The sequence below is a fragment of the Sorex araneus genome, chromosome X (assembly GCF_027595985.1).
Source record: "Sorex araneus isolate mSorAra2 chromosome X, mSorAra2.pri, whole genome shotgun sequence".
NCBI lineage: Eukaryota > Metazoa > Chordata > Mammalia > Eulipotyphla > Soricidae > Sorex > Sorex araneus.
Genome location: NC_073313.1, coordinates 79,083,251 through 79,110,858, shown reverse-complemented (window position 1 = coordinate 79,110,858; position 27,608 = coordinate 79,083,251). Strand labels below are relative to the sequence as shown.

Sequence of the window (27,608 nt, the reverse complement as noted above, 5' to 3'; positions counted from 1 at the left end):
GGGTTCACATGGCAGGCTTGAACCTGGCAATGGTACAACATTTTCTGTGATTTTTTAACAAAACGTCTTATTTATTATATATTGGGATATTTTTTGGTTTGTTTTTGCTTCGGGGTCACACCCAGCAGTGTTTAGGGCTTACCTTCTGGTTCTTTGGTCAGGGGATCACTCCTGACCCTATGGTGCTGGGATCCAACTGGGATCAGCCACATGCAAAGCGTGCACCTTAATCCCTGTACCAACTCTTCAGCCCTGAGACCAGTTTATTCCCACCTTAGACTTTATGCTGGATATTGACCCAACTCATTTGATCTTCTTCTGGCACTTATTGAGACAGCTAAGACACAAAGAGAGTCAGTGACTTGGTCAATATTGATGTCTTAAGTAGTGCTTTGCTTTCCAAGAAAACTCAACCTATTTTAGAACAAGAATTATCATGTCTTCTCTGATGTTGTCTTCCATATCGTTTTTTTTTCTTTTTGGGTCACATTCAGCGATGCACAGGGGTTACTCCTGGCTCTGCACTCAGGAATTATTCCTGGCAGTGCTCGGGGGACCATATGGGATGCTGGGAATCAAACCCAGGTCGGCCACATGCAAGGCAAACGCCTTACCTGCTGTGCTATCACTCCAGCCCCTCCTCTATATCATTTATCATTATTTTGTTTTGCTTTTTTAATCACACCCAAGTGATGTTCAGGGATTACTCCTGATTCTGAACTCAGGAATTACTCCTGGAGATGCTCAGGGAACCATCTGTGATACTTGGGATCAAGCCAGGGTCCGGTGCATGCAAGGCAACTGCCCTACCCACTGTACTATCTCTTCAACTCATATCATTTATTGTTTAGTCTGGAGGCTTCCTAGGCATTTTCTAGAGATACAGTTAATTGAATGAACCATATTTGAGAAGTGACAAGTGGTAGTATTACCATAATGTTACACAGAGGATTTCAGAATCACTCTAAATTCAGTGCTCTGACATTCCTTGAGGATAGTCTCTAATAAAAAGTTGTCTTATCTCTTTCTAATATTTATCATTACTTTCCTAAAAGTTTGTTGTGAAATTTTTCAAACGGATTGAAAAGGTGACATTCTATAGTGAACACTTCTATTCCCCCCACCCAGAGTGTTAAATTAATATTTTATTGTTTGCTTCGTCTCATGTGCATCCTTCCATTACTCCATTTTTGGTTATGATTTCAAGTCTGTGACAGAGTTCTGCACAATTCACCCTTGAATAGCTCATGACATGTAACGTGATATGATTTCAGTTTTGACATTCTTCTACATGCTATCAGATTTACTGACATACTGGCAATTCTTATGGTGGTGGCTAAGAAGAGATGCTAAGTATGTAACTTAAGAGACAAAGGAGATAGCTCAAAGGACTGGAGCATATGGGTTGTTTGTGGGATGTGCAGGTTCAATACTTGGTACCCCATGGTCCCCCAAGCTTCACAGGGATCAGCCCCAAAGGCCCAGACCTGGAGTATCCCCAGAGCACTGTGGGACGTGGCCCTCAAAAATAATGAACAAACAAAATAAAGAAAATGAGCCTCATTTTAGTAATGGGAAGTTGAATTGCTTTTATCCAATGATAAGTATACAAGCACATATGTACCACTTGATACAAGATCACCAACTTGGTATTGTTGAAACTTAGAAGGTCATCTGGTGTATAGGATCAATGGTCTTGTTTATATAAGCAAAACCAGAGATCTGGGGTTGAGAAAAGTGGGGCCAAATACTGATATTTAATGCTGGGGAGGGTGGAAAGGGGCCAGAGAACTCGCACAGGGTTTAAGGGCACCTGTCTTCAATGCATCTGAACCTAGTTCGATCCCCAGACACCACATTATGATCCCCTTGAGCACCATCACGAGTCACAGAGCCAGGAGTAGTCTCTGAGCACCACCAGATGTTGCCTCAACAACCCCCCCACCTGAATAAATCAATTTAAAGGGAAGGAAAAAATAATTCCAAGTAAGAAATTACCAACAAGAGAGCACCCTAAGAGTCTCGAGCACACATAGTGACTGCTGTATGACCTGCAAATCATAGAAATAATAAACCCTGATGGGTCAAGGGTCTTTCTAGGCTAGTAGTTTTCACATTTTATTTCATGGAACCTTAAAACTCAGAGAACCGTTTCTGAGGTTTCACTCACAGTTTGACTTAGATTTTTAAAAAGTGTCTTGGATAGGTCATTAAAAAAAGACATGTACTTAGTAATAAATTTTAAGATACTAGAGAACACCTTCTTGATTGACTTTAGAATCAGGGAAGGTTATGCCTGTCAACTTAAAATAAAATTTTGAATAACACTTAGCTGTCATCTATCAAAGCCAGGGTAATATTTCTCTTGTGGGAATCAAGACAAAGGGTCTTCAGCCAGACCATTACACTAAATCCATGGTGTTAAGGCCTGGGAAAGATGAAGTTACATTTTGGTTTCTAGTTACCATGAGCTCTTACCCATCTGTTATATTTAGATTTTTTCCCCTCATACCTTTAGGAATCTGAAAACAGATGAGTGTGCGCTTTCAACTTGAAATTACCATAAAAGGGGAAAGGTAGATCAGAGATGGGACATTGTTTATCCCTGTGAGTGGATTAGAGAACCTTCAGAATGTTCTCTCGGTGGTCTGTGACTCAAAATGCCCAACATGAGTCTGAAATGTAGACGTGTCACACATTGCTGTGCATGAGAGCAAATTGTTCAGGACCTCTCCAATAGTGCCTGAAAAGCCTTCCAAAGATTTGGGAGCACATTTTCACTGGTGAGGAGGCTGGGGTCCTCATGTGGGTCCCTTTATTCCACACTCCAGTCTAAGTACCTTTTGGAAGCCAGTATCTACTTTGGCATGATTTTTAAAAAACCTTTTAATTGAATCTCTGTGAGGTATACCCTTACAGAGCTGTTCATGATTGGATTTCAGTCATACAGTATTCCAACACCCATTCCTCTACCAGTGTACATTCCCCAGCACCAGTGTCCCCAGGTTCCCTCCCTTCAAAATGAGGAGTGGGTGAAGAAAAGAACCCAGAAGCCTCAACAGGGAATACCCACAAATACAATCTCTTTGATAAAGAATTCAGATATTGGGGCTGGAGTGATAGCACAGTGGATAGGACGTTTGCCTTGCACTCGGTCGACCCGGGTTCAATTTCCAGCATCCCGTATGGTCCCCTCAGCACCGCCACGGGGTAATTCCTGAGTGCAGAGCCAGGAGTGATTCCTGTGCATCGCCGGGTGTGACCCAAAAAGAAAACAAAAAGAATTCAGAGATTAAATGTTGAGGATGTTCAATGAGCTCAAAGAAACAGTGGAACAGACATCCAGTAAATTAAAAGAGGATATGAAAGAAACAGTGGAACAGTCAGCCAATAAAATACAGTAAGAAATGAGAACAGAAATTAGAAAGGTACAAACAGAAGTGTCAGTAATAAAGAATTTGGTAGATTAAATTAAAAACTCAGTGGGTGCCCCCAACAGTAGAATGACAACAGCTGAAACAGAATCAGTGAGCTTGAAGATGAGCTGCTGAAAGCATACAGGGAACAACATACAATGGGGAAAAGATCTCAAAATAGCTCTAGGACGAATCAGAGATCTAGGGGATGAACTAAAGAGGAACAACGTGGAGTACCAGAAGGACAGGGAGGCAACCCAAATGAAGTGGTAACAGTTAAAGATAACAGTGAGAAATTCCCAGAGCTGGAGAATTCAGGCATCCAGATCCAAGAAGCCTGAAGTACTCTTTTAGTACCAGCTAAAAGAGACCCTAATAAAGACTCCAAAACGTATCCTAATCAGAATGACTATTACCACAGGTAGAGACACAATACTGTGAGCAGCAAGGTCAAAGAAGGAAATCACATACAAAGGAGCATTCCTTAGATTTACAGCAGGCTTATCAGAGGAAACTGTCTGAGCCTAAAGACGGTGGTGGGATATAGTGAAAAACTCAATGAAATGAACTCCTCACCAAGAATAATTTATCCAGCTAGACTCTCACTCAGACTTGAAAGAAAGAACAGTACATTATTTCATGGATAAACAACACCTCAGGAACTTTATAGACTCAAAACCAACCTTAAAAGAAGGGCTTAAGAAGGGCTACTGTAAGACAAGACAAACCCACAAGCACAACAAACCTCTACAGAAAGATGGCACAAAACCCCATGACAAAAATCTCTCTCAATGTCAATGGGCTAAAAGCACCAATTCAGAGACAGAGTGGCAAAATTGCATTGATTTTTAAACTATTGTTTATCATGGCCAGGGAAGTAGTAGGGCAGCAGGTAGGGCATTTGCCTTGCAAGTGGCTGACTCTGGTTTTATCCCCACCAGGAGTGATCTGAAGCACAAAACTTAGGAGTAAGCCCTGAGCACAGTCGGGTATGGCCAAAATGAAAAAAAAAGATTGTTTAACTATATTTTAGTTTTCACTAACATTATAAACAGTAACATTATAAACATTATAAACTTTTACTTTTACAGTAAAATGTATATACATATGTCTCAGAGAGCCCGGCAAGCTACAGAGAGTATCCTGCCCGCACAGCAGAGACTGGCAAGCTACCCATGGTGTACTCAATATGCCAAAAACAGTAATGATGGGTCTCATTCCTCTGACCCTGAAAGAGCCTCCAATCATTGGGAAAGACGAGTAAGGAGAGGCTGCTAAAAATCTCAGGGCTGACTGTAATAGAGACGTTAATGGTGCCCGCTGGAGTAAATTGACGAACAAAGGGATGACTGCAATACCGTGAACATTATTAAAAGAGTAAAATTTATAAGACGATTTTCCCATTTATGCCTCATCTTGAAATTACCATTTACATTTTACTACTTTTTGTTGGGTTTTTTTGGTGCCACACCCAGCAGTGCTCAGGGCTTTCCTCTTGCACTGTGCTCAGGGGTTACTCCTGGTGGTGCTTGGGGGACTCTATGAGGTGCTGGAATCAAACCCAGATCAGCTGTGTGCCAAGCAAGTCCCTGCATTATCTCTCTGGCCCCAGATTTTACTATGTTTGTGAGTTCACTAACACTTCATCACACAGCTAGCTAAATCTCGACCTGTACGTTGGAGGTGTACATTGAAGTAAATTTAATCAGTTTCATTAGTTAAGTCCATATAGTTTACGTGCTTGGGAATCTGGCTTTTTGTACATTACACAAAGATGCCTAAATGAGCAAAAAGTCCTGTGAGAGGAGATGTAAAAGATATTCCCCAGTTTTACTGGGAAGGGGGGAATTTGGGGAGCCTTATTTTTAAAATAATGGATTTTCTGGAATTCTGTCATGACGTTGGAAAAGAATACTGGCTTGTTTTTCAATATGAACTTTTTTGTGACTCAGACATTGTTGACCCCTCATAAAGAAGGGGAGTATACTTGTAAATTTTGTTTTCATCCTTGAGACAGGAGCCAAGTAACTTCCTGTTCTTATAGAGACATGGCGTGATCTTTGTAAGTCTTAGAAACAAGTGGAGGTCGGGCCAGCAAAATTTATTGCATTTGGAAAGCAATGGAACAACAAACTGAGGACAAAACTGGTTCCATCCAAAATATTGGTGTCAAGGTGTTAAGTGTAAATTATTTAAACTTACAGACACACACACCACCACCACCACCACCAAGAAAAATGAAGAGGGAGAATGGGCTGGAGATGAAAGATCCCACTGTATGACTTGTCCCTATTTATGTAGAAAGGTCTCCTACAGTCTTACAAAGCTGTGTTCCTGTTCCCTTTATTCTTAACCCCCAGAGTTGGTTCCAAACACTTTGCCCTTGTGCAGGGAGCTGACTGGGTGTATTTGTTTCTGGAAGTCTTCACTTACACTCTGGAGTTAGATGGCAATAGCTCTCCATAGGCATCCATTCCCAAGCAGTTTTTCCCACTGCCTAGAGAGCTTATCCTGTAGTTCTCATTTCCCATCCAGCTACTTCCGCTTGAGCAGAAACATCTTTGCTCTGCTCCCAGTCTCTAGAGTCTCAAAGAAACTTTCATATATAAGAACAAATAGTTTGGGGGCTGGAGCGATAGCACAGTGGATAAGGCGTTTGCCTTGCACGCGGCCGACCCGGGTTCGATCCCCGGCATCCCATATGGTCCCCCGGGCACCGCCAGAAGTAATTCCTGAGTGCGAAGCCAGGAGTAACCCCTGAGCATCGCTGGGTGTGACCCAAAAAGCAAAAAAAAAAAAAAGAACAAATAGTTTGGACAGAAAACATTGGAGATTGGGGAAGAGGGAGGATGCAGATGGGGGACTTAGTGATTAGATCTACCTTAAACATGTCAGTAAAACATGACTTTTTACTAGGAGCCAAAGGGATGGAACAAGCAGGCAAGGTTCTGACTTGTAATAGAACCAACACCATGATTTGATTTCCAGCACCATGTATGGTCCCCTGAGCACTGGAAGAAGTGACCCCTGAGCACAGAGTCAGGAGTAAGCTAAACCAAAACATGAATAAATGCATAAAGTTACACATACGAAACTAACAAATTTACCTACACCCCGCGCCAGACACACTATCCTTTAAGACCTATTACATACCTCCATGGAATATGTACTTTGATCTTGGAAGAGATGATTAGGTTGCAAAGATTTTGATTCCTTTATCAGAGACTTACTCTTTGATCTCAGAATATAACTGACTTGCTCTGTGATTATTTCCTAAGCACCGACAATAAAACTGATTTATTGTACATGGTATAGCAGAGCAATTAAAAACTGTCAGAAAGGTAGCTCAGAGGGGTAGAGGCATGCATGACATGCCCAGGACCACAGCTTTAATCCCTGGAACCATTTGGCCCTTTGGCCTCCCAAGAACAACCAGGTGTAGTCTTGGTGACTCTGCAGCATAGCCGGGGAAGTTCCCCCTAAAAGCTAGTTATTTAGCTAGCTAGTTATCTAGTTAACTCCGGGGATATGGTGCAAAGGGCCGAAGCGCATGTGATTCAATTTCTATGTTCATCTGAGCACCCCTGGGAGAGATCCCAAGCACTGAACTTGGAGAAGCCCTCAACTATGTTACGCTTGGTGTGATCCCCCACGCCCCCCTCAAAAAAACCAAGCAACTATATTTAGCTAAGGTAAATTTGAATTATTTTGAATCGTTTTATTAACATTTGGATATTCAAATGAATCATATTTCATTTTATTTGGGTTTAGGGCTTTGTCTATGTCTGCTTTCTATTCTGTGACGCATGTGCAGTACCACCCTTGATCCCCTATTACTGCAAATCTTTTTCAGAGATTTGTTTTCTTTTCAAAATGTTTAGTGACTAACGATTGACAATACTGTCAATAATAGGATTCCGTGCATGCAACCTTCCAACCCCGCACCCTCCCCAAGAGTGATCACTGCCTTTATTGTTGTCTCAGAACCTCCCATCGCACCATATCACTACCATGGCAGACTCATTTTCTTACTGTAAATGTTACATTTAAAACACATAAATGTGGCCATGCTTATTGCCAGCTAAAAGGTGGAATATTTTCTAGATTTATGATTAGGACAGGTGACAGTATATGAGCTGCTATTCTTAGTTAGACCTCACCCCCTGATCTAGGCATGACACTTAATCTTTTTAATGTCTCTGTGAAGCCATCCATAGCACCTGTAGTTTTACTTCATGAAAACACTACCTGGTTTATAGAAGTTTGAGGATTTGATGGTAGAAAGTGGCATAGGGGTTCAAATTATTGTGGAGAAATGATTTGTCTTTTGAATGATAATCTTGACCCATTGCTAATAACTACATTTAGAACGTTACAACTCTGGAGGGAATTGATATTTGATATTGTTGTCCTGTGTGTTCTAAGTTACCATCATAACAGTAGGGAAATAAACCCTGGCCTGGCTGTGTGACAAAGGGATTAACTCACTTCTTCAAGTTGTTACTAAATCTCTCCAGTCCTTTAAACAACAGAAATAAAAAGTGCTCCTTGTCTTATTAAATTTTTCCGGAATAAAAGTCTCCTAATAAAACTTGGCTTAATTTTTTCTTTTATGGGCACTTTCAAGTTATTCTTGTTATGAAGAATGAAGGATAAAGCATGTCAGTTACTTAAAGCAAGTAAAATTACCCTCAACAAGTATGTAGGAGTATGCTTTTGATTTTTAGATCAAAGGAAAGAACCAAGGCTATGTAGAGTATGCTTATTCTGCATTTGTTCTCAGCTACTTGTGTCCTTGCTGAGAATTAAATATTTGCTATCATAAGGCTAAATAAGTAGATTATGTAAAATAAAATTACTCATATTTTCTAAATTTTATATCTGTCAAAGTTTGGCCTAATGTGTCTGTGTGCATGTGTCCTGAGTGATTGAGAGGAAGAGAAAAAGGGAGTGGGGAGAGAAAGAGAGAGACAGAGAGAGACAGAGAGAGAGAGAACAGACACTATCATGGAGATTTCCAGTCTTTCCACAGATTTCTGCTGCTGAATTTTATAGTGTGAAAAATTATGTGTTCATTATGAAAATGTTATGTCATGTTAAATATTAAATCCACTTGAAAAATTGGAAGAAAATTCACACTTTTCTTGAGGCAAAGCCAATTTAAAAAATATATTTCAATATACATTTCATTCCTATATATTTAAAATAGATATCATACTTTATATAATCTGTGTACATATAAATACTTTTAACTACAAGTATAGTATTTTGATAGTTCTTTTTTCAGTTTATACTATACTTGATCACGTATGTAATTTGAAACAGTTCTATAGGTGTTGCAGGAGAGGGTTTCATGTCCCCATTTTGTAGGTGTGAAGAAAAATAATCTAGAATTCTATCTGGGGTTATTTTTATAGGGGACACATCCAGCAGTATGGGAAGGGACGTGCATGTGATGCTGGGGATGGAACTCAGCGCTTTGCATGTACTCGGTATGTTCTCTACCACTTGAGCTATTTTCCTGGGATTCATACATGCGAAGCAGGTGCTTTATACAGGCCTTAGCACTTACTTGTGATATTAAATGAGCAGTTTTAATTCTAATAAGATTTGTTTGAGGTGGTGTTTGTTGTTCTTTTCATTTGTTGTTCTTTTCATTTTGGGGCGTTGGGAGCCACATCTGGTGGTACTCTAGGGCTACCCCTAGCTCAGTATTTGGGGATTGTTCCTGGCAATGTTCAGGGGACCATGTGGTGCTGGAGATCAAACATACATAGCCTGTGCTCCAGCCCTTTGATATCTCCCTTTCTGGCCCCAGAATTTGTGATATTTATAAAATGGTCTTGGTTTGCCCCATGGAATTGTTACCACACCGAAAGAGACCTGTTTCAATGTCTAACAAAAACAACTCATAGACACAGCTTTGCAAATATTATGCTGATTTATCACCATCAGCAAACCTCTTGCAGAAATTCAAGGGGTTCATTTCTTGAAATGGTCGGCTGTGAAAGTAGAGTGGGTGTACTAGGTCACATTTCTTTTTCTTATTGAGCCATAGCAACAGGAAAGGTACACCCTAAGTTTGGTAAATCAGTGACAAATAGAATCTGAGTAACCTGGCTTCAGTTAGTTATGCAGCCTTGCCCAAACAAATGCTCATTTCAGAAAAAGATTTGCATCTAGAGACCACTGTCAGTCTGCTTCTCTTGTGCTTTAAACAAGGAACAAGTTCAGGCTGAATTTATTGCTTGGAGTTGAAAAGCCCCTGACTGATCTTGGTGATGAACAAGTTTGGGACTTGGTTTTCCCAGCATGCAGTTTTAAGGTCAACCCCGTGACTCAGAACCACGCATGGCATTGGTGGTATGCCTTGGTGATGGTGTGCCAGCTTAATCGTCCAGAAGGGTCTGTGCCCAGCTCAGGTTGCTCCATTATAATCCCCACTGAAGCTACCCTTCCTTTTTAAAATAGATCAGAAAAAAAACATGAACATTTAGAAGTCAAATACCATATGTTCTTGATAGCTTTGCAACCTAGAGTTGACTGACATTCATTAGCTCTTTAATTCTGAGAGCTATACGGGTCCTCCATTGCCCCTAATCCATCAGGATGCTGCATTGTGTGAGCATCTGTGTTGCTCATCATAAGAAGTGTTTTGCTAAGTTTATCACTGGCCAATATATAGTGGTGGGGCCTTAAAGTTTGGGGAAAGGGTCTACTTGAAATCAAAAGCCACTTCCTCCTGTCTGGGTAGTATTTTTGTGCTAGATCACACCGAGAGGTTCTCAGGACTTATTTCTGGCTCTGTATTCAGGATGATCCCTGGTAGGGCTCAGAGGACCATGTGGGGTGCTGGGGATCAAACCTGAGTCGGCTCCATGCAAGGCAAGTGCCCTATCCACTGTACTATCATTCAAGCCCCTCTCTGGATAGCTTAATAATTGACAGTAACCTTATCATAGTTAGTATGAGATTTTTAGTTGGCATTTTCTCCACATCAACAGAACTAATATGCCATTTCAGTAACCTTTGGTGGGTGCCTCCTGAGGAGTAGCAAGCCATGTATCATCTTATTCCTTTTCTCCCTCTTTTTCCTTATAGATCAACTTCAAAGCCAAATGCAGGTAGCCTCTTTAGCATATTACATGAAGGCCACCAGAATAAAATAAAGTTACTGCTTTTTAAATTAGTATATTTTGGTCTAAGGTATGTGGCTCTGGCACAACATAGTCTCCTGAACCTCACTTGGTGTGACCCACCCAAATGAAAGATATTAAAATTAGTTCAGTCCATAGCTTGACACTTTACACATTTCTTACAACATTGTTTGCAATAATCACTGTCATCCCATTGCTCATCGATTTGTTTGAGTGGGCACCAGTAACGTCTCTCATTGAGACACTTATTGTTACTGTTTTTGGCATATCCAATATGCACGGGTAGCTTGCCAGGCTCTGCCGTGTAGGCTCCATACTCTCGGTAGCTTGCCGGGCTCTCCAAGAGGTTTGCAATAATAAGAAACTGGAAATAAATGTCTATTGTCAGTTGCTAAGGAAATTTTGCTGCTCCACAACTGAATCTCCACAACTGAATATATATATATATGCATATATATATATATATATATATATATATATGTTTAGGATGGGTATTTTTGTTTGTTTGTTTCGGTGCTGGAGGTTTAATCCAAGGCCTCATACACACAAGATAAGTGTTCTGGGGGCAGAGCAATAGTACAACAGTTTGTACAATGCCTTGCATGCAGCTGACCTGGTTCAATCCTCAGAATCCAATATGGTCCCCCGAGTCCCCCAGGAGTAATCCCTAAGCACTGACATGTGTGGTCAAAAAGGGCAAAAAACAAGTGCTCTACTGCTCAGCCACCTCCCCATCCTAAGTATTATGCATATAATGTAAAAGTAGAAGGCCTTTATATATAAACTTGGAAAATTCTCTGAGTATGTGATTAAGTAGCACTGTAGCACTGTCGTCCTTGTTGTTCCTCGATTTGCTCAAGCGGGCACCAGTAACGTCTCCATTGTGAGACTTGTTACTGTTTTTGGCATATCGAATACGCCACGGGGAGCTTCCCAGGCTCTGCCGTTCAGGCGGGATACTCTCGGTAGCTTGTTTTGCTCTCTGAGAGGGATGCAGGAATCGAACCCAGGTTGGCAGCATTAAAGCCAGCCCTTTAATCCTAATGTGATTAAGTAGAAAATGCAAAGTGTAGAAAGAGCATGTGATGACTATTATGTTTTTTTACAAAGGAAAAGAAAGAATATATAGGTGCCCATTTTTCACAGGCTGATGAACATGATACTGGGGTCATCCGTTAGTGATGGTTGGGAGCAAGTGGGTGACACAGCAAGGGAAAGACAACTGCTCATTATATGCTCTTTCATAACTTTTCAAAAGAAATATATTTTTAAAAATATTCCCACATATAAAGGGGCTGGAGTGATAGCACAGCAGGTAGGGCGTTTGCCTTGCACATGGCCAACCCAGGTTCGGTTCCCATGGTCCCCTGAGCATTGCCAGGAGTAATTTCTGAGTGCAAAGCCAGGAGTAACCTCTGTGCATCGCCAGGTGTGACCCAAAAAGCAAAACAATAATAATAATAATCCCACATGTAAAAATGACTTGTCACAGCAGCATTATTCATAATAGCTGAAAAGCCAAAGACTGCTTCTGTCCATTAACTGAAGGATGAATCAGCAGTGTATGGTGTAGCCATACAAGGGAATAATATTCAGCTATAAAAATGACTTAAGTACTAACATCTCCATTAATAAACTAACTTGAATAAGCCTTGAAAACATTATGCCAAGTTAAAAAAATCAGCTGTAAAAAAAATCAGCTGTAGGTCATACATTATGTGATCACATTTATATGAAATGTCAAAAATAGACAAATTAAGACAGAAAGTAGATTAGTGGTTGCCAGCGATTGGGGGCGAGGGATGAGAGGGAGTGACTGCTAATAAATGTGGAATGTCTTATTGGGGTGATGGAAGTGGTCTGGAATTAGATAAAGATGATGGATTCATAACCTCATGAATATGATAAAGTCACTGAAGCATGTATGTTATAAAGGGTGAATTTCACTGTGGGTATTTGCAACTCAGTGATCGTGATAAAAATCAGCTGGGGTGGGAGTGGCAGAGATACAGCTCTACAAGCTGGAGCAGATACTTTGCATGCAGGAGACCTGAGTTGGATTCTCAGCATCCCATATGGTCCCCTGAACCTTACCAGGAGTATCCCTGAACACAGAACACACCCCAAGAACTACTGGGTGCAACCCAAACCCCCCCAAAAGTTACTTTTTTGCTTATGGACAGAAGGTGCAAGGGTTAAGGCACTTGCCTTGTATGCAGCCATCCCTACACTGAGTATGGAGCTCCCAAACACCACTAGGAGTTATCTCTGAGCTCAGATCCAGGAGTAAACCCCGAGTACTTCTAAAAAAAAGGAAAAAGGGAAAACTAATGCTTAAGTAAGCAGTAACTAGGCTGCAGGCATAGTATAGAGATAAGGCACGCACCCGATCCAGAGTTCTATCCCTGACACCACATATGCTCCTGATCATCACTGGGTGCAGCCCTGTAAACAACACCCACACCACTCCCCAGCATTTCTGTATGTGCCCCTGCAAGTACCTAAGCATTGTGGGTGTGACCCTGCAGCTGTCTCCCAATACTATAAGGTGTGGCCCTGGTAGCCCCAAGCACTTCCGGAGGGGCTCTGATGGCTCCTGACAAAGCAGGGTCTAAGCAGCACTTCATCCTTGGACCCTTCCATTAAACCGCTAACCCATTTGTCTAGAAATCACTTGAGAGTGGTCTTTGAGCACCCAGAGCAATGCTTGGGCACCCCTCGCTACCACCCTACCAGAAAAAACTCCAAAATGTTTTAAAATAAGCAATGACTTAAGTGTCTACCTAAAAATATTCAATATTTCAATACTTCAAATATTTATATTTGACTTATGATCACTGGTGACTGAGTACTTCATGTCTTTTACCAACTTTCACTAACACCATTGATCTTCTATTTTAGAGAAGGGGATTGTTAATGCAGATGAAGACCTGACTGACAGAATTTTAGGCAAAATACTAAAGGGAGGTTGGAGCAATAGTACAGTGGGTAGGGCATTTGCCTTGCACGCGGCTGACCCAGGTTTGATTCCCAGCACCCCATACGGTCCCCCGAGCACCGCCAGGAGTAATTCCTGAGTGCAAAGCCAGGAATAATCCCTGTGCTTCATCAGGTGTGACCCAAAAAGCAAAAAAAAGCAAAATAACTAAAGTTATTTTTTAATATATAGAATTTATTAAAAGAGCATTCAGAGATGGGGTAAGGGGAACAGGAAAGAGAGGACAGCAAAGAATCTCAGAGAAGAAAGATAAGACATTTGAGCAAGAGAGAAGAAAGAATACAGATTTGAGCAGGATGCATTCTTTGCATGTTCTGTCCGACACAGAGACAGGGAGTTGTTGCGGAGAAACTAAAAGTAAATCAAACCCATGGGATTACAGGGTTTCTGCTGCTCTAGTCAGGACAAGAAGCAAGGGCTGAGAGTCCTAGATCTTGTTGCAGAAAGACTGATTCCGACAACATATGATTTACATCCTGGTCCCATGGGAGAAGAGGTTCATGGATGGACACATGTTCTCACATGTGCCTGAACCATGAACTGGAGCTTTCCCCCTTCATGTCTTTCTGTTATCAGGGGTTGTGGTGTGGTGTAGCAATGGGCTTTCCCGAAGCCCTGCCTCTAGGAGAGAGGGTTTTGGGAGTTTTCACAGGAACTTCAGAGAATCTTCTTGACTAGTTGACCCTTTCTCTCTTCCAAAGTAATCCTAGAGGGACCATGTCCCTCACCTGCCTCCCTAGACCCATGAGAGTCCCCCATTACCTTTGTAGTTTATTGGGTTGATCTGAATCACAGAATTTCAGGAATCCTTCGTCACAGAAAGGGGATTCGATTGGGAGCTCTGTAGGTGAGATCAGTGGACCTGACGGTACAGCTTCTCCTCCCCTTGTCACTATTTATAAGGACTGGGTTACTGTGGACTATTGTCTCACAGGAAAATTGCCTCATAGTATCTTGCCTATTTAGGGGTTGCTCAGAGACCAATCTTTGATCAGTCTTCCCTACTCCCAATAGTTACACTAAAATGAATCTATCACTTTGATTTATATGTTTTTGTAGTGCCGGGGATAAAACACAGGATTTCACATGTACAAGACAAGTGCTCTACCTCAGAGCTATATTCAAGCCTCTAGAATTCATCTAAGAGTGGGATTGGGAGGTTGACCACAGATGGTCAAGAGGGGAGTAGATCACAGCGCCTAGTTGCTGCTCCCTGGGACCTTAGGTGTTACTGTGATCCCCACAGCCAAATCTCCCCCCAAAGCAATGTTATGTCACCTTAGTTACAAGATTTTCTTGTAAGTGGCCTAATAAGGTAAGGCCTTTTAGATCCATGTCCTTGACACTGATTCATTCAGAATTAACTCACATAATAGAACGTCGGACTGGAGTGATAGCACAGCGGGTAGGGCATTTTCTTTGCACGCGGTCGACCCGGGTTTGATTCCTCCATCCCTCTCAGAGAACCGGCAAGCTACTGAGAGTTTCCCGCCCGCATGGCAGAGCCTGGCAAGTTGTCCGTGGCGTATTCGATATGCCAAAAACAGTAACAACAAGTCTCACAACGGAGACGTTACTGGTGCACACTCAAGCAAATCAATGAACAACGGGATGACAGTGCTACAGTGCTACAATAGAACATCAAAGTTTTGGCTGAAGCGACTTTCTTCCTGATGGTTTAAAGAGCCTCTTTCCACAGTTCCTTCTCTACAGACCCAAGGTTAGCCTGCCATTACAGCAAAGAAAGCTCATGCTCATTGTGTGGCAAAGGTTGCTCATTGAAATGGGAACAACTCAGGCCTTGGGAGGAGAGATATAGGCGAGAACCTTCCCCACTCAAGGCTGAGCAAATGACCTACACTAAACCAACTAAGTCTTTGGTGTTCATTAGAGGGTAAAGTGAGGAGACTCATTCTCTTTAGTTACCATCACAAACCCTCTTTATCAAACTGGAAGATAGAAGAGACCTCTTTTCTGGGCTACCTGCTGTCAGGGCCTGAAGGCCTAAAGTTCCTAGGACTGTCTGAATTGCTCTCTGGCACTTACTCATTCTCAGGCTCACAGCTCTTATAGCTGGGCTCTCAGCCAAGATCCTGTGCTCTTTCTGTCGTTTCTACATCTCCCCTGGGAACTGGCAGGCTTGGACGATAAATTCTTGCTTTGCAGGAATCTGCTGCTTGCCACATCCACATTTGTAAGAGTGTAATTGAATAACTGGTAATATATTGTGTTTACTGGGTGGCAGCCATTGTTCTGAATGTTAAACTTATCAGCTGTTTTATTTGTATGGAGACACTGATAATGTGGGCTGTATTGTTAGCCCCATTTTACAGATGAGAAGAATGAGTCAGAAAGATGTAAAACTTGCTACCACACAATTGTGGAGGAAAGGGTAGGGTTTGAGTCCCTACCCTCTGGCTCCAGAGTTCATGCTTGTTGCCACCGTACTATATTTCCTGGGAACTCTATCATAAAAGATAACTCCACATCCTTTTGAGGCATATTCTTTAGCATGTGCCTTAAAACAAACTAACTAAACTTGAATCAGTAAATTCAATAATAAGTAAACTAAAGACTTGAATTATGTCATGGAGGCATTATGAGTTAGCACCCAGAGATAATTCATTTGCCTTGCACACAGCCAATCCCAGTTTAATCCCTGACACAACCACCAGGTGTGATCCCTGAGCACAAAGCCAGGAGTAGGCCCTAAGCACATCTGGGTGTGGCCCAAAACTCCCTAAAAAAGGCATTATCAGTGATGCCAATACACCTATATAACTATTTGATACCAGTGAAACTGTTTTATCTGAATGCTTTCAAATGCAATAATCACCATCTCATTTTGGTTTCCCATACTTTAAACAAAGTGCCCTTATTTATACTCAGTTCATGTTCACATCTGCATTCTCTCTCTTTGTTTTTTTTTTGTTGTTGTTTTTGGGTGATGCTCAGGGATGACTCCTGGCTCTGACCTCAGGAATCATTCCTGGCAGGGCTTGGGGAACCATATGTGGTGCCAAGGATAGAGCAAGAAATGCAAGTGCCCTACCCACTACCCTACTTTCTCAGTGCTTGAAAGTGAAAAAGGGTCGGGATGAACAAGGGTTGGGACCAGAGAGGTGGCTCTGATGTAATCTTTGAGTGCATGACCTTTGATACCAATTCTGCCTCTCTAGCTGCAGACTCTCTCTCAGGATCTATTTGCTGGACTTGTGTTCCTGTTATTATGTTCATGTACTTTCTGCCTGATCTGGTGAACACGCTGCTCAACTGGAGAAGCCTTGGACCCCTCATTGGTGCTTTTTGTGTGGCAGTTGTTCCTTTGCGCCCCCAACACCTCACCTGCCTCTGTACCAGTTGCTACATCCTGGTGATCACAGTGAAAGGTCATGGATTCTGGCTGGATTTGGAGTGGGGAGAGTGCAGGATTGAGCCTCACTCAACAGTATCTGGGTGCTATTCCTGGCTCTGTGCTCAGGGATGACCCCTGGCAGTGCTCAGAAGACTATATGCAGTGCCAGGTACAGAAGTGGGCCGATGATATGCAAGGCAAGTTACCTTAACTCCTGTACTATCTCTTCATATAGCATTCAAGAACACCAAAGTGTTGCATTGCCAAATCATACACCTATCCTTTAATCTCACGGGCTGTGATCCAGACACCTGACTATCAAAAGTCAAAGAGCCATGAGCTCCACTTAGCATAAACCCATTCCAAGTTTCGCACTGTCAAGAAGAAAGAGTCCTTGCCAGAAGTTGCTTGATAGGGCATAAGGAGTGCCTGAGGACCACGGACACTGTGCTGCTTTTCATTCAGTGAAGCCAGTCATCCCCCATCTCAGCCTTAGTTTTCCCGTCTCTGAAAGGAAGAGGTGGGGCTAGGAAGAAAGATCACTTCTAGCTCTCCCATGATGCAGTTTTTAGGAAGGCTGGAGCCCCCCACTATAGTCTCTGTCCATTAATCTGTGCTCTCACCAACCACATACTGACCCCAACCAACTACCCAGGCCAGTGACTACACAACCAGTCAGACACAAGAACACAGTGGCCTGGACTCTGATGTTGCTATTGAGTTTTCACATAACGGTGTCTGTCCTCACTAACTGAATAGCTTTTTCCACTGACAGTTGTTTGTTTGCTCTCAGGCATGAATCAGTCTAGGCCACCACCCTCCTCGGATGAAGACACTGCTAAGGCAGACAGATAGGGCCCTTGAGGAAAACTGGCAGATAGGAGTCAAGTGTGGCTTTCACCTCTGTATTTTCAATCTTCCAGAAATCTGAATTGCCCTCTCATCAATAAACCCCATTGTCTAATTAAAATCTTGGTCTCTTGAGTGATACCAGATCACTGCTTGATCCCTTTTCTCCTCCTATGGCCCTAATTTCTGCTCACCCCTGAGGGGTCTTCACAGCACTACTCAGGAGAGTTCCCCAAACTTTACCCCAAATACTAGGGCTTCCCTTTTTCAGGAACTGAAAACACCAGCACATAATAAGCATCTTTAGGTCTGCAACTGATATCTTAATTAACGTGATCTGGAGAGAGGCCTTGTTAACTAATTAAGACTTCAGACCTCACTCCAGGAAGCAGAGCTCATGAGGTATGGTGACACCTTTGGTCAAGGAATTGATGTTAGATATCAGCATTAAAAAGAAAGCTGTGGAAGCTTGGGGCTGGGGAGATAGTACAGCAATTACTTAAGACAATTACCTTGCACCCCAATGACTGGTTCAAATCCCCAGCACTACATATTGTCCCCTGAGCACCACTAGGGGACATTCCTGAGCAGAGACCCAAGAATAGCCCCTGAGGACTGCTGGATATAGCCCAGCTTCCCCACCAACTCCCTGACCCCCCAAATAAGACGTGTAAGCTTACTTGTTCTTTCCAGTTATGGATAGTAATTGTCTGGGTAAATTCTAGTCTCGGGTCATAGACTGTTTAGCCCTCAAGTATCTATCAAAAGCTTGAAATGTCCATGACAGGTGGGCTTGGTGAATGCCAGGACTTAGTATGATTGAAAGGGTGTTTTGAATCATGGCACATGGCAACATGGAAATAAAACAGATGTATCACAAGTGGGTGGTAGAAATAGACTGGAAGAGAATTTTAACACCTAAACTATGGCAGGGATTTATCCCTACCTGCTTCTCAGCTTCATGAAGCACTCATTTTTTCCTAGAGCCAAGACTCATAATTTATATTTTGCATTTATTTCTAAAACTCTGGCTGGTTTCTATTTCTTTCCTAGTATCATTTTTCTCTTTGTTTCCTCCCGTAAGTGCCACTAACGAAATTTATTTGCAATCTGTGGTCTCAGAGTGGCTTGCTTTGAAATTCCTGGTAGATCGAGGCTCGAGGATGTGGTTGGAATCAGTTCTACATCTTGCTGTGAACCTTGCAGTGGTTAAGTAGGGGCCAACTATGGGGACAGGAGACATTTAAAACTGTTACTAATTGTGGAATGACATTTCCAAAAATCAAATGGCAGAGGCCACAGCACTGTGTTTAAATTCTTTATCTGTGAGTGAGTGCTAAAAGGATACCCTCTAAGTCTAACTAATTGTGAAATGAACAAGTCTTCACTGGAGTGAATTAGCATTTTCAAGGTGCATTGCAGTCTTCTGGTTCTTGTGTCTTACCTCACCTGTAGTTCTGCCCTTTTCATAGTCATTCCTTCCTTTGCTTTGAAATGCAGAGATCCTTACAACAGCAAGAATTTCAGATTTGCTTTCTTCTGGACCTTAGGTGATTATATTACTTTGCATATGAGGGTTTTTAAGGTGTTCCTTAATTTTACTTTTTGATGGGTTGTCCTAAATGTGGCACTGGAAAGCAATGGCTTTGATAAATGGGACTTGTCAGTAAAAGGGGAAAAAAGAACTCCTAAACCCTAAAGATTGACAGGAACATGAGATGGTTGAAGTTGTACTGGGCTCTTTCTGGCAAGACTACATAAGGGCAAGAAGTATTCCAGAGAGCGAACCATTGAATCACACCATATCCTGGTACATGACTAGATGCCTTAATCTTGCAGTTGGAATCACTCAGTAAAATTGTTGGCAGATGGACTAGTAAGTAGTCAGACAAAATTATGTTGAGGGGGAAAAACTTGCAGTATATTAATTTATTAATAGGCATTAGGAGAAATAATGGGTCAGTGAAGATGAAATCAGTGAAAAACCCAAAAATGACCTTCCAAACCATCCCCACCCTCTTGTCTTGGCTCTAATGAAGGACCACTAACTGATTGGTGCAAGACCACTTGGGAATTTTTTTTCCCATAAAAGACAAAGAGTGGGGCTGGAGTGATAGTACAGCGGGTAGGGCATTTGCTTTGCATGCAACCAACCCAAATTTGATCCCCAGCATTCCATATGGTCCCCTGAATCTACCAGAAGTGATCCGTGAGTGTAGAGCCAGGAGTAACCCTGATCACAGTCGAGTGTGACCCAAACAACAAAACTAAAATAGAATAAAAGATAAAGTGTAAAGGCAGAAGAGAGGGCTTCAAGCCAGGCTGTGACCTAGGAATTCCTCAGAACTGAACCAAGCCGGTCACCAAAATTGTCCTGTTTGGCTTTTAGATTGCACCACTTTGATCCTGGGAAGTTTGAAATTTCTAGTTGACGAGGCTGGGATTCAAATGCAGGGCAGGACGCTCCACAAACTCAATTCCCTCAGAATCTCACCCAAATTCTTTCTCACAATATTTATCTCTTGACTTGACAGCTTGGACCTCTGTTAAAAGAGGTTAGTTACTGGCATCTCAGAAAAATCTCATTCATTATGAGACCCCAAACAAAGTGCCACCAAGCCCTCAAATTCCCTGTTTCCTGATCAACTGGGATTGGCCATCCCAGAGTGTGGCTAGTTCCTTCCTCTCTGGCCCATCTAACCAGGCCTTTCCAGCTTACACCGGGAGTCTGAGCCAATGCCTCTGTCCTGTACACATGGCTACAGTCTCTCTCATTCCTTCCCTTTCATTTGAATCACTGCAGTTCTCTCTCCAACTTTCCTGCCTCCATAGTCCCTTCCTCAGAGATTTTCCCTTCTCCTTGCTTGCGTCACCGCCGGTATGCCCTGCCTATTGCACCTGGTACAAAAGGGTCCTTTGTCCCCTGAATTTCCCTACCCCTCTAGCACTGTATACCACTGCCCCCTGAGTCTCAACAGCTGCAGCCACCAGGCCCACACTGCTTCTGCAGCAGGCCCATGCCCCCCTCATCCCCTTGTAGCTACTGTCCATCTTTCCTAGGGTGGCCTCTCTTATCTCTGTGCTGAAGTCATACTCATTCTCCAGGGACCATACCATCTATCACATCCATCAAATCCTGATGGATTCCTCCAACCTGCTACAGTCTCTCCCCTTTTTTATTTGTGTCTTTGAGCCAAATTCAGTGGGTTCTCAGAACTTCCTCCTTGACCGTGCTCTGGGGGATTATTTCTGGCTGTGCTCGAGTGGAGATGTATGGTACCAGGATTCCAACAGGTGTCAGCTACATGCAAGGCAGGTTCCTTAACACCTGGACTACCTCTCTGGCCCTGTCTTGTAGAGGAGTGGCACAGTCCTTATACCCAAATGATAGTAACACTGAGAATATGAGAACAAAACTATCATAATGTGCCTGTCAAGGAAGCAGACTGGGGTGGGGGATGGGAGGAGACGTGGGAAAACTGGTGGAGGGAAATTGACACTGGTGGTGGGATCCGTGCTACAACACTGTATGTATAAAACTCAACTATCAGGGGCTGGAGCGATAGCACAGTGGGTAGGGCATTTGCCTTGCACACGGCCAACCCGGGTTCGATTCCCAGCATCCCATATGGTCCCCTAAGCACCGCAGCACCTCCAGGGATAATTCCTGAGTGCAAAGCCAGGAGTAAACCCTGTGCATCGCCGGGTGTGACCCAAAAAGAAAAAAAAACCCTCGACTATCAATAACTTCATAAATCATGGTGCTTTAGTAAAAATTTTAAAATAATTTTAATAAGGGCCTCCCTGGTGGTGATTGGGAACACAAGGACCAGTCCCAGAGATACTCAGTCTAGCACCGTGGGTCTGAGAGTTTGATGCTTTGCCATGGCAGTGCTGTGGAAAAAGCAGGTGACTGATGAGGATCAAACTCAGGGCTCTCAGCATGGAAAGAATGTGTTCCCCCCTCTGCCTGTCTTAATTCTGGACACTACAAGATACCTCTCTGGGGATTCGCACCATGCTCCGCCTTGCATGAATATCTTCTGGCAATTGACCTTGATTCAGGTGGAAGGAAGGACCGTGTCTTATTTTATGCAGGTAGCAAAGTGTCTAGCACATATGGTAGGACATCTGTTCAGCTAGTGTCCATCAACTAAAATCAATAAAGGGCTGGAGGGACTAGAGCAATAGTAAAATGGGTAGGGCACTTGCCTTCACCATGGCTGACCCCGATTCAATACCCAGTATCCCATATAACCCCACTCCAAGCCCACCAGGATTACCCCTGAGTACAGAACCAGGGATAAGCCCTGAGAATCACCAGGTGTGGTTCCCCAAACCAAAAAATGAAATAAAGTTCATGAAGGAATGGGGTGGCATCATCTGTAAGTGATGCCCCCAAGATCAGTTAGAGTGTCATCAACAGGGTGGTTGGAATAGAAGAGTGTGTGGGTGACCCCTGAAGTAAATATTTCTGGGAGAGTCACATACAATGGGGGACTGGTTTTGATGCCTGGCACTCACAGGAACCTCGTCCTGCCAGAGGGCGAGAGAGCAGAAGGCTCGAAATGTGACTTCAGACACTGAACAGATTGGTTCCTGCAACAACAGCCAAGCTTTTCCAACAGTATATGGAGGTACTCTGTAAACAGTGCAGTGATTATTAAGGGCATTATTCACTGTCCTAGTGTTAATGTGTACCAAAGCTGGCTCCGCCGATGGAGCTGGCGACTGGGTGTCTGCTAAATAACCTCAGCATTTCTCAAACACTGATGCAAAGCGGGGCAGAGTTACCCACTATTCCTAAGAGAAACGGGTTCTCCCACCAGTCAAAAAAGAAAAAAAAAACAAAAACCAGGGCCTTTTCTGTTTGGGTGTCGTTTTGTGACTTGAGGACCTGGGTTATAAGAACAGATGTCAAAGCAGGCCGTGGCCGATTTTAACCCCATGGAGGTCAATTACTGTCAGTTGCAGGCACGGATTATATATCTGCTGGAGGATAGAATCTGACCTCCAGTTCTCACTGGTGTGTTTTGAGGCTGAATAAATTTATAGTCCAACAGGAATTCTCCAGATTTTGCATTTTCTTCTCTGTTTCAGGCAAAAAGATTGATGCTAAGCAACTAAAGCTCTAAATCTGCCCATTTTTTGTTGCTTCTCAAAATGATCAGACAACAAAAGGAGCTGATATATTTGGTAGAAGAATACACCTCTTGGGCTAGAGATGTGTACCATAGTAAGGCACATGGCTTGGGTGCATGAGACCCTGGCAATTTAGAACATCAGAAAACAGGCTGGGGTGTAGTGCAGGGTTTAAGGCACTTGTCTCTGCACAATGGTAACCCAGGTTCATTTCCTGGCACTGTATATGCACACTACCAGGCCTGATTCCTGAGCACAGACCCAGGAATAAATCCTGAGCACTGTTGGGTGTAGCCCAATCCGACCCCCCCCAAAAATAAGAATGAAGAACCTAATGTAGACTGCACTTCAAATTGTCTTCCTAAAGGGAAACATTTGGCAAACTTAGCTCATTATTCTAAATATTGCAGGAGGCAGTATTTAAAAATACAGTGGCGGCTCTACCTAAAAATAAACCTCAGTAAAATCTAAAATCTAGAACTCATAGGGGTTAGCCACCTAATAAAACAAGCATGTTACCTTCAAGAGAAAGTTTTATTTCTGGATGCAGTATTGTTAAAACTGGCGCATATCCCTGCGACAATTTAAGCTGCTTGGAGTAGTATCTGGAAAGGCGAGGAGAACATAGTGTTATTTTCCTTCCCTTCCCAATACATTTGTCTGCAGAGGTCTGACTTTTATTGGAGTGTCATTTCCTTTCAAATCAGCAGCTCCCCAATAATTTTAGTTCTCTTTTACAACTTTTCATTAGATGTCAGAAGAGCTTAAGAATTGTGAAACTTGGGCGAAATGCTAGAACAGAGGGGAGGACGTTTGCCTTGCACGCGACCGACCAGAGTTTGATCCCCGGCATCTTGTATTGTCCCCCAAGTACTGTCAGGAGTATTTCCTGAATGCAGAGCCAGGAGTCCCCTGAGCATCACAGGGTGTGTTCCAAAAAGAAAAAAAAGAATTATGAGACTCATTAATTCAGTTTTCCAGGAAGCAGTCATTGCTCACTCAGTCTATGCAGAGGATGTGAAGATGCTGAAAGCTGTGTCCCTGACCCTCAGCTTGGTGGGGGCTTGTATAGGAAATGAGTGAAGGGGGCTCAACACCCCCATCTGAGCAGTAGGGAGTCCAGGACCTCTCCCACAGTGAAGGGTGGTGGTCTACCTGAAGGGTCAATGACAGAGTCACTTCTTGAGCCCCTGGTGGGACTGTGTTTTGGTTTTGTGTGAAGCTGCAGGAGCACTGTTAGTTGCTTGTAATTCATTTTTTCCAACAAGTGACATTGAGAGCCTCCTGGGAGTCAAGACCGCATGCTCCATGCTCTGGGTGATAGTAGGATGTTCCACCAGTCCTGTCCCTGTGCCTCTAAGAGAGCATGCAGACAATTAGCAGGACCAAGGATACATGGTCTAATATTGGGGAGGAGGGGTATGAAGCACCATGGGGGGCAAACTGGGGCCAGGGAGAGCAGGATCGGAGTGAGGTTGCCATTGTAGTACAGGTTGCAGAGGGAGCTGTAGCAGAGTCATAAAGGAAGTAGATACAACCTTGAGAGGCAGTTGTAAGGGAATGGTGGTGGGTCCCTGAGTTGGCTTGTGGCATATCTGAGAGCTCAGAGGAGAGCAAAGGGGCTAGGGAACCTGCTGTAGAAAGCAAGATGTACAGAGCTTACAGGCAGCCATCCTCAGGTCCTTGACTTTTCCTAGGTTACCAACCTCCAGCTGGCAGATGGTCTGAGTCCCGGGTGGGGGTAGGGGACAGATTACTGTAACAAGAGAGGTCACCACCTTCATTTTCCAATGTATCTTTACTTACTTAGATTGTTCCTGATGGTGAAAAGTTAGAATTTCATTGGTGGGACAAAACAGCTTTTTTAGGGGCTGGAGCGATAGCACAGCGGGTAGGGCGTTTGCCTTGCACGCGGCCAACCTGGGTTTGAATCCCAGCATCCCATATGGTCCCCTGAGCACTGCCAGGAGTAATTCCTGAGGGCAGAGCCAGGAGTGACCCCTGTGCATCACCGGGTGTGGCCCAAAAAGCAAAAAAAAAAGGAACAGCTTCTTTATGTACACATCGAAGTAATGTGTGTCTCTCCCATCCTGGCCTGTTTGCCTTGAAGGAGATAAGTGGTTAGAATTGCCCTTTTTCGATTATTCTGCTGCTCTCCAAGGAGGCCAAAGATAATGCCCTTGATGTCTCTATTCGGTCTATATTCAGAGTGTCTAATCCCTTTTAATTACACTAAGAACACGAGTCTGTCTCTTAGAGAGTTAGTTGCTGTTCCCATTGACAGCCCAACCCCCCAAATGAATCTTTCCTAGGGCCAAATGTGAGCTCTTTAGGCACAGAGGAAAGATTAATACGGGTGGCTCAGCATTAAGCTATGCTAGAGTTGAGTCCAAATTTTATTCCGGTACAGGGATGACTTTCTATGTGGCCTCTCTGGCTCTGGAGCTAATTTGGAGGCTGAGTAGCCACCCAGGTATTTATATGTTGTGTTTGGTATTTTTACTGGGTCCTATTCTTCTCCCTTGGATCACCTAAAATGGTTAAGAATTTTCTAGTGGGATTAAGGTTGTGATCTCTGGGGAGGGGTGGGCCATCTGCTCTCGGTTATTTTTGTGTTAGCTGCTTCCCCTTAAATGTATGTTCACAAATGAGCCACAGCCTTATCAGCAGGAGTCGAGGGAAGACTGGTTGAGGTGTTGCTCCAGAACTCGGTCTCTGAGCCATGGCTTCCCAAAGAGCCTCAGGTAAAAAGCTTCGTATTCTTTATCTCTTGTTGACTGTGATTCTGTTAAAGCAATGAATCTTTCCTTTGCCTCCAAGATCATTTTCCTTGAAATGATGTTAGTCTTGTCTAAACAGTGAGTAAGTCGGAGCTTGTCCTCTTCTATTCTTGCCTTCTAAGGCTATTTCAGAGACAAAGCCTGTTTTTTTCTTTTCATGTAAAATGAGCGGTTGGAGTGGCATACGTTTGAAAAAGACCTAAACCTATTACTATCTTAATTTTTTAGGATATCTTATGAAACTGTAAGAGACTGCAAGGCAAGTTTTTTGGGGAGTAGAAGGTGGAAATTTCGGTTATTTCTGAGATACAAATCTTCATCTTGACCATGCTTGAAGGAAATTTTAAGGTTTTTAGAAAAGGTCAGTCATATAAGGAGCTGGAGGGAGGAATATTTTTAACTAAGCAAGTCGATAATGCCTCATCTCATAGTTTCTTTTTTTTAACAGTGTCTTTTAGTCTTTCTGCAGGAGCAACTCTGAGCTTTTTGATATGACAAGGAGGTTACTACTTATTCTTAACAGAAGGGGGGCAAAGTTTCAGACCCTCAACCCATCATCCCCACAAAAAACTTCAGGTTACTTGTTCTGTAACCTGACATGAAGGAAGCTCTTTGGCCATGGACAAGAAACCCTTGGAATAGAGATTGATGAATTGGATAGTGGGAAGGTCCCCCACAAAGCTCTGTTCCCTGAGGTCAGCCCGCTCCAAAGGTCACTCACTCTGTTGTGTCGGTTCTTTTAGAAACCAGACACTTTGTCCTGACTCCCAGCTGTCCTGTTAAGGAACAAAGGGGTATTTGGGGAAAGTTACTTCTGCAAACAGTTGATCAAATGTAGCTATTTTAAGGGGGGGGGGTAAGTTGGGAATTTTTTCTTTTGGTGTTTTAAAACAGATAAGCTGGAATGGAATTCCATGCTCTAATGAATTAATGTGCAACATTTTCCTCATTCCCAAGTGTTCAAGGTCTCTGTGGTTTCTCCCAAGCCCCAGGAGCCACTGTATAAACATGACACCACAAGCCTCCTATTGTGATAACCAGACGACATATCTGTTTTCTGGGTCTGGGCAAACTCACACAAGTTTGTTCCCTTGGACCTCAAGCACATGTTGACTGGTATAGTAAATCCCCACTGCATTTACTCACTAGCTAACAGAATAAGTGAAAGTATTTAAAAGGGGAGAGGTTGGGGGTTAGAGATCGCAGAGGTTAAGTGCTTTCCTTACATGCAGCTGACTACAATTCAATACCAGGCACCACATAGGATTCTTGAGCACTACAAGAAGAAATACCTGAGCACCTAACAAAGAGAAAGTCCTGATCGTTGCTGGATGTAGCCCCAAATCCACACAAAAATGTGGAGGGCATGGGGCTGGAGTTATAGTACAGTGGTTAGGTGTATGTCATGCATATGTCATGCATATGACCAATCCAGAACCCCTATATGGTCTCCTGAGACTGCCAGAAGTGGTCCTTGAGTGCAGTGCCAACTAGTAAGCCCCGAGCACCACCAGGTGTGGCTCCAAAAATAGGTGGGGGACATGTTTGCAAGACACATTTGCAGAGCACCAAACTTTCAGGCACACCAAATTCTGACTTTGAGTTTACACCTCTGAATCTGGAGGCAGTAAAAATGATGAAAGTAGACATATTATTGACCACTTTTAGATTACTTTTGAATTTTTTGTTTTCTGCTTTGGGTTTTAGGGGTCACAGTTGGATGTGCTCTTGCTCGGGGTCTACTCCTGGGTCTGTGCTCAAGAATCACTCCTGGCTGAGCTTGGGGTACCATATGTGGTACTGGGCATTGAACATGCATACTGTCGGCCACACACAAGGCAAGCACCTTACCTGCTAAACTATCTCTACAGCCTCTTCAATGACTCTTAAATCAGGAACTATCCACTTGTG

At 43.1% G+C, this 27,608-nt stretch overlaps 1 protein-coding gene across 5 annotated transcripts in view; it reads left to right on the top strand.

Moving 5' to 3' along the window:
- Positions 1-27,608, top strand: part of FHL1 (four and a half LIM domains 1) — an 83,489-nt gene that overhangs the window by 43,533 nt on the left and 12,348 nt on the right. For 3 of the 5 annotated variants that reach the window (XM_055120928.1, XM_004606552.2, XM_004606549.2), the window contains exon 1: positions 25,527-25,661. The exons of the other annotated variants lie outside the window; for them this stretch is intronic. In XM_055120928.1, the coding sequence (XP_054976903.1) occupies positions 25,640-25,661 (22 nt within the window). In that variant the 5' untranslated portion in view covers positions 25,527-25,639. Of the gene's footprint in view, positions 1-25,526; positions 25,662-27,608 lie in introns of those variants that run through there. 5 annotated transcript variants of the gene reach the window in all.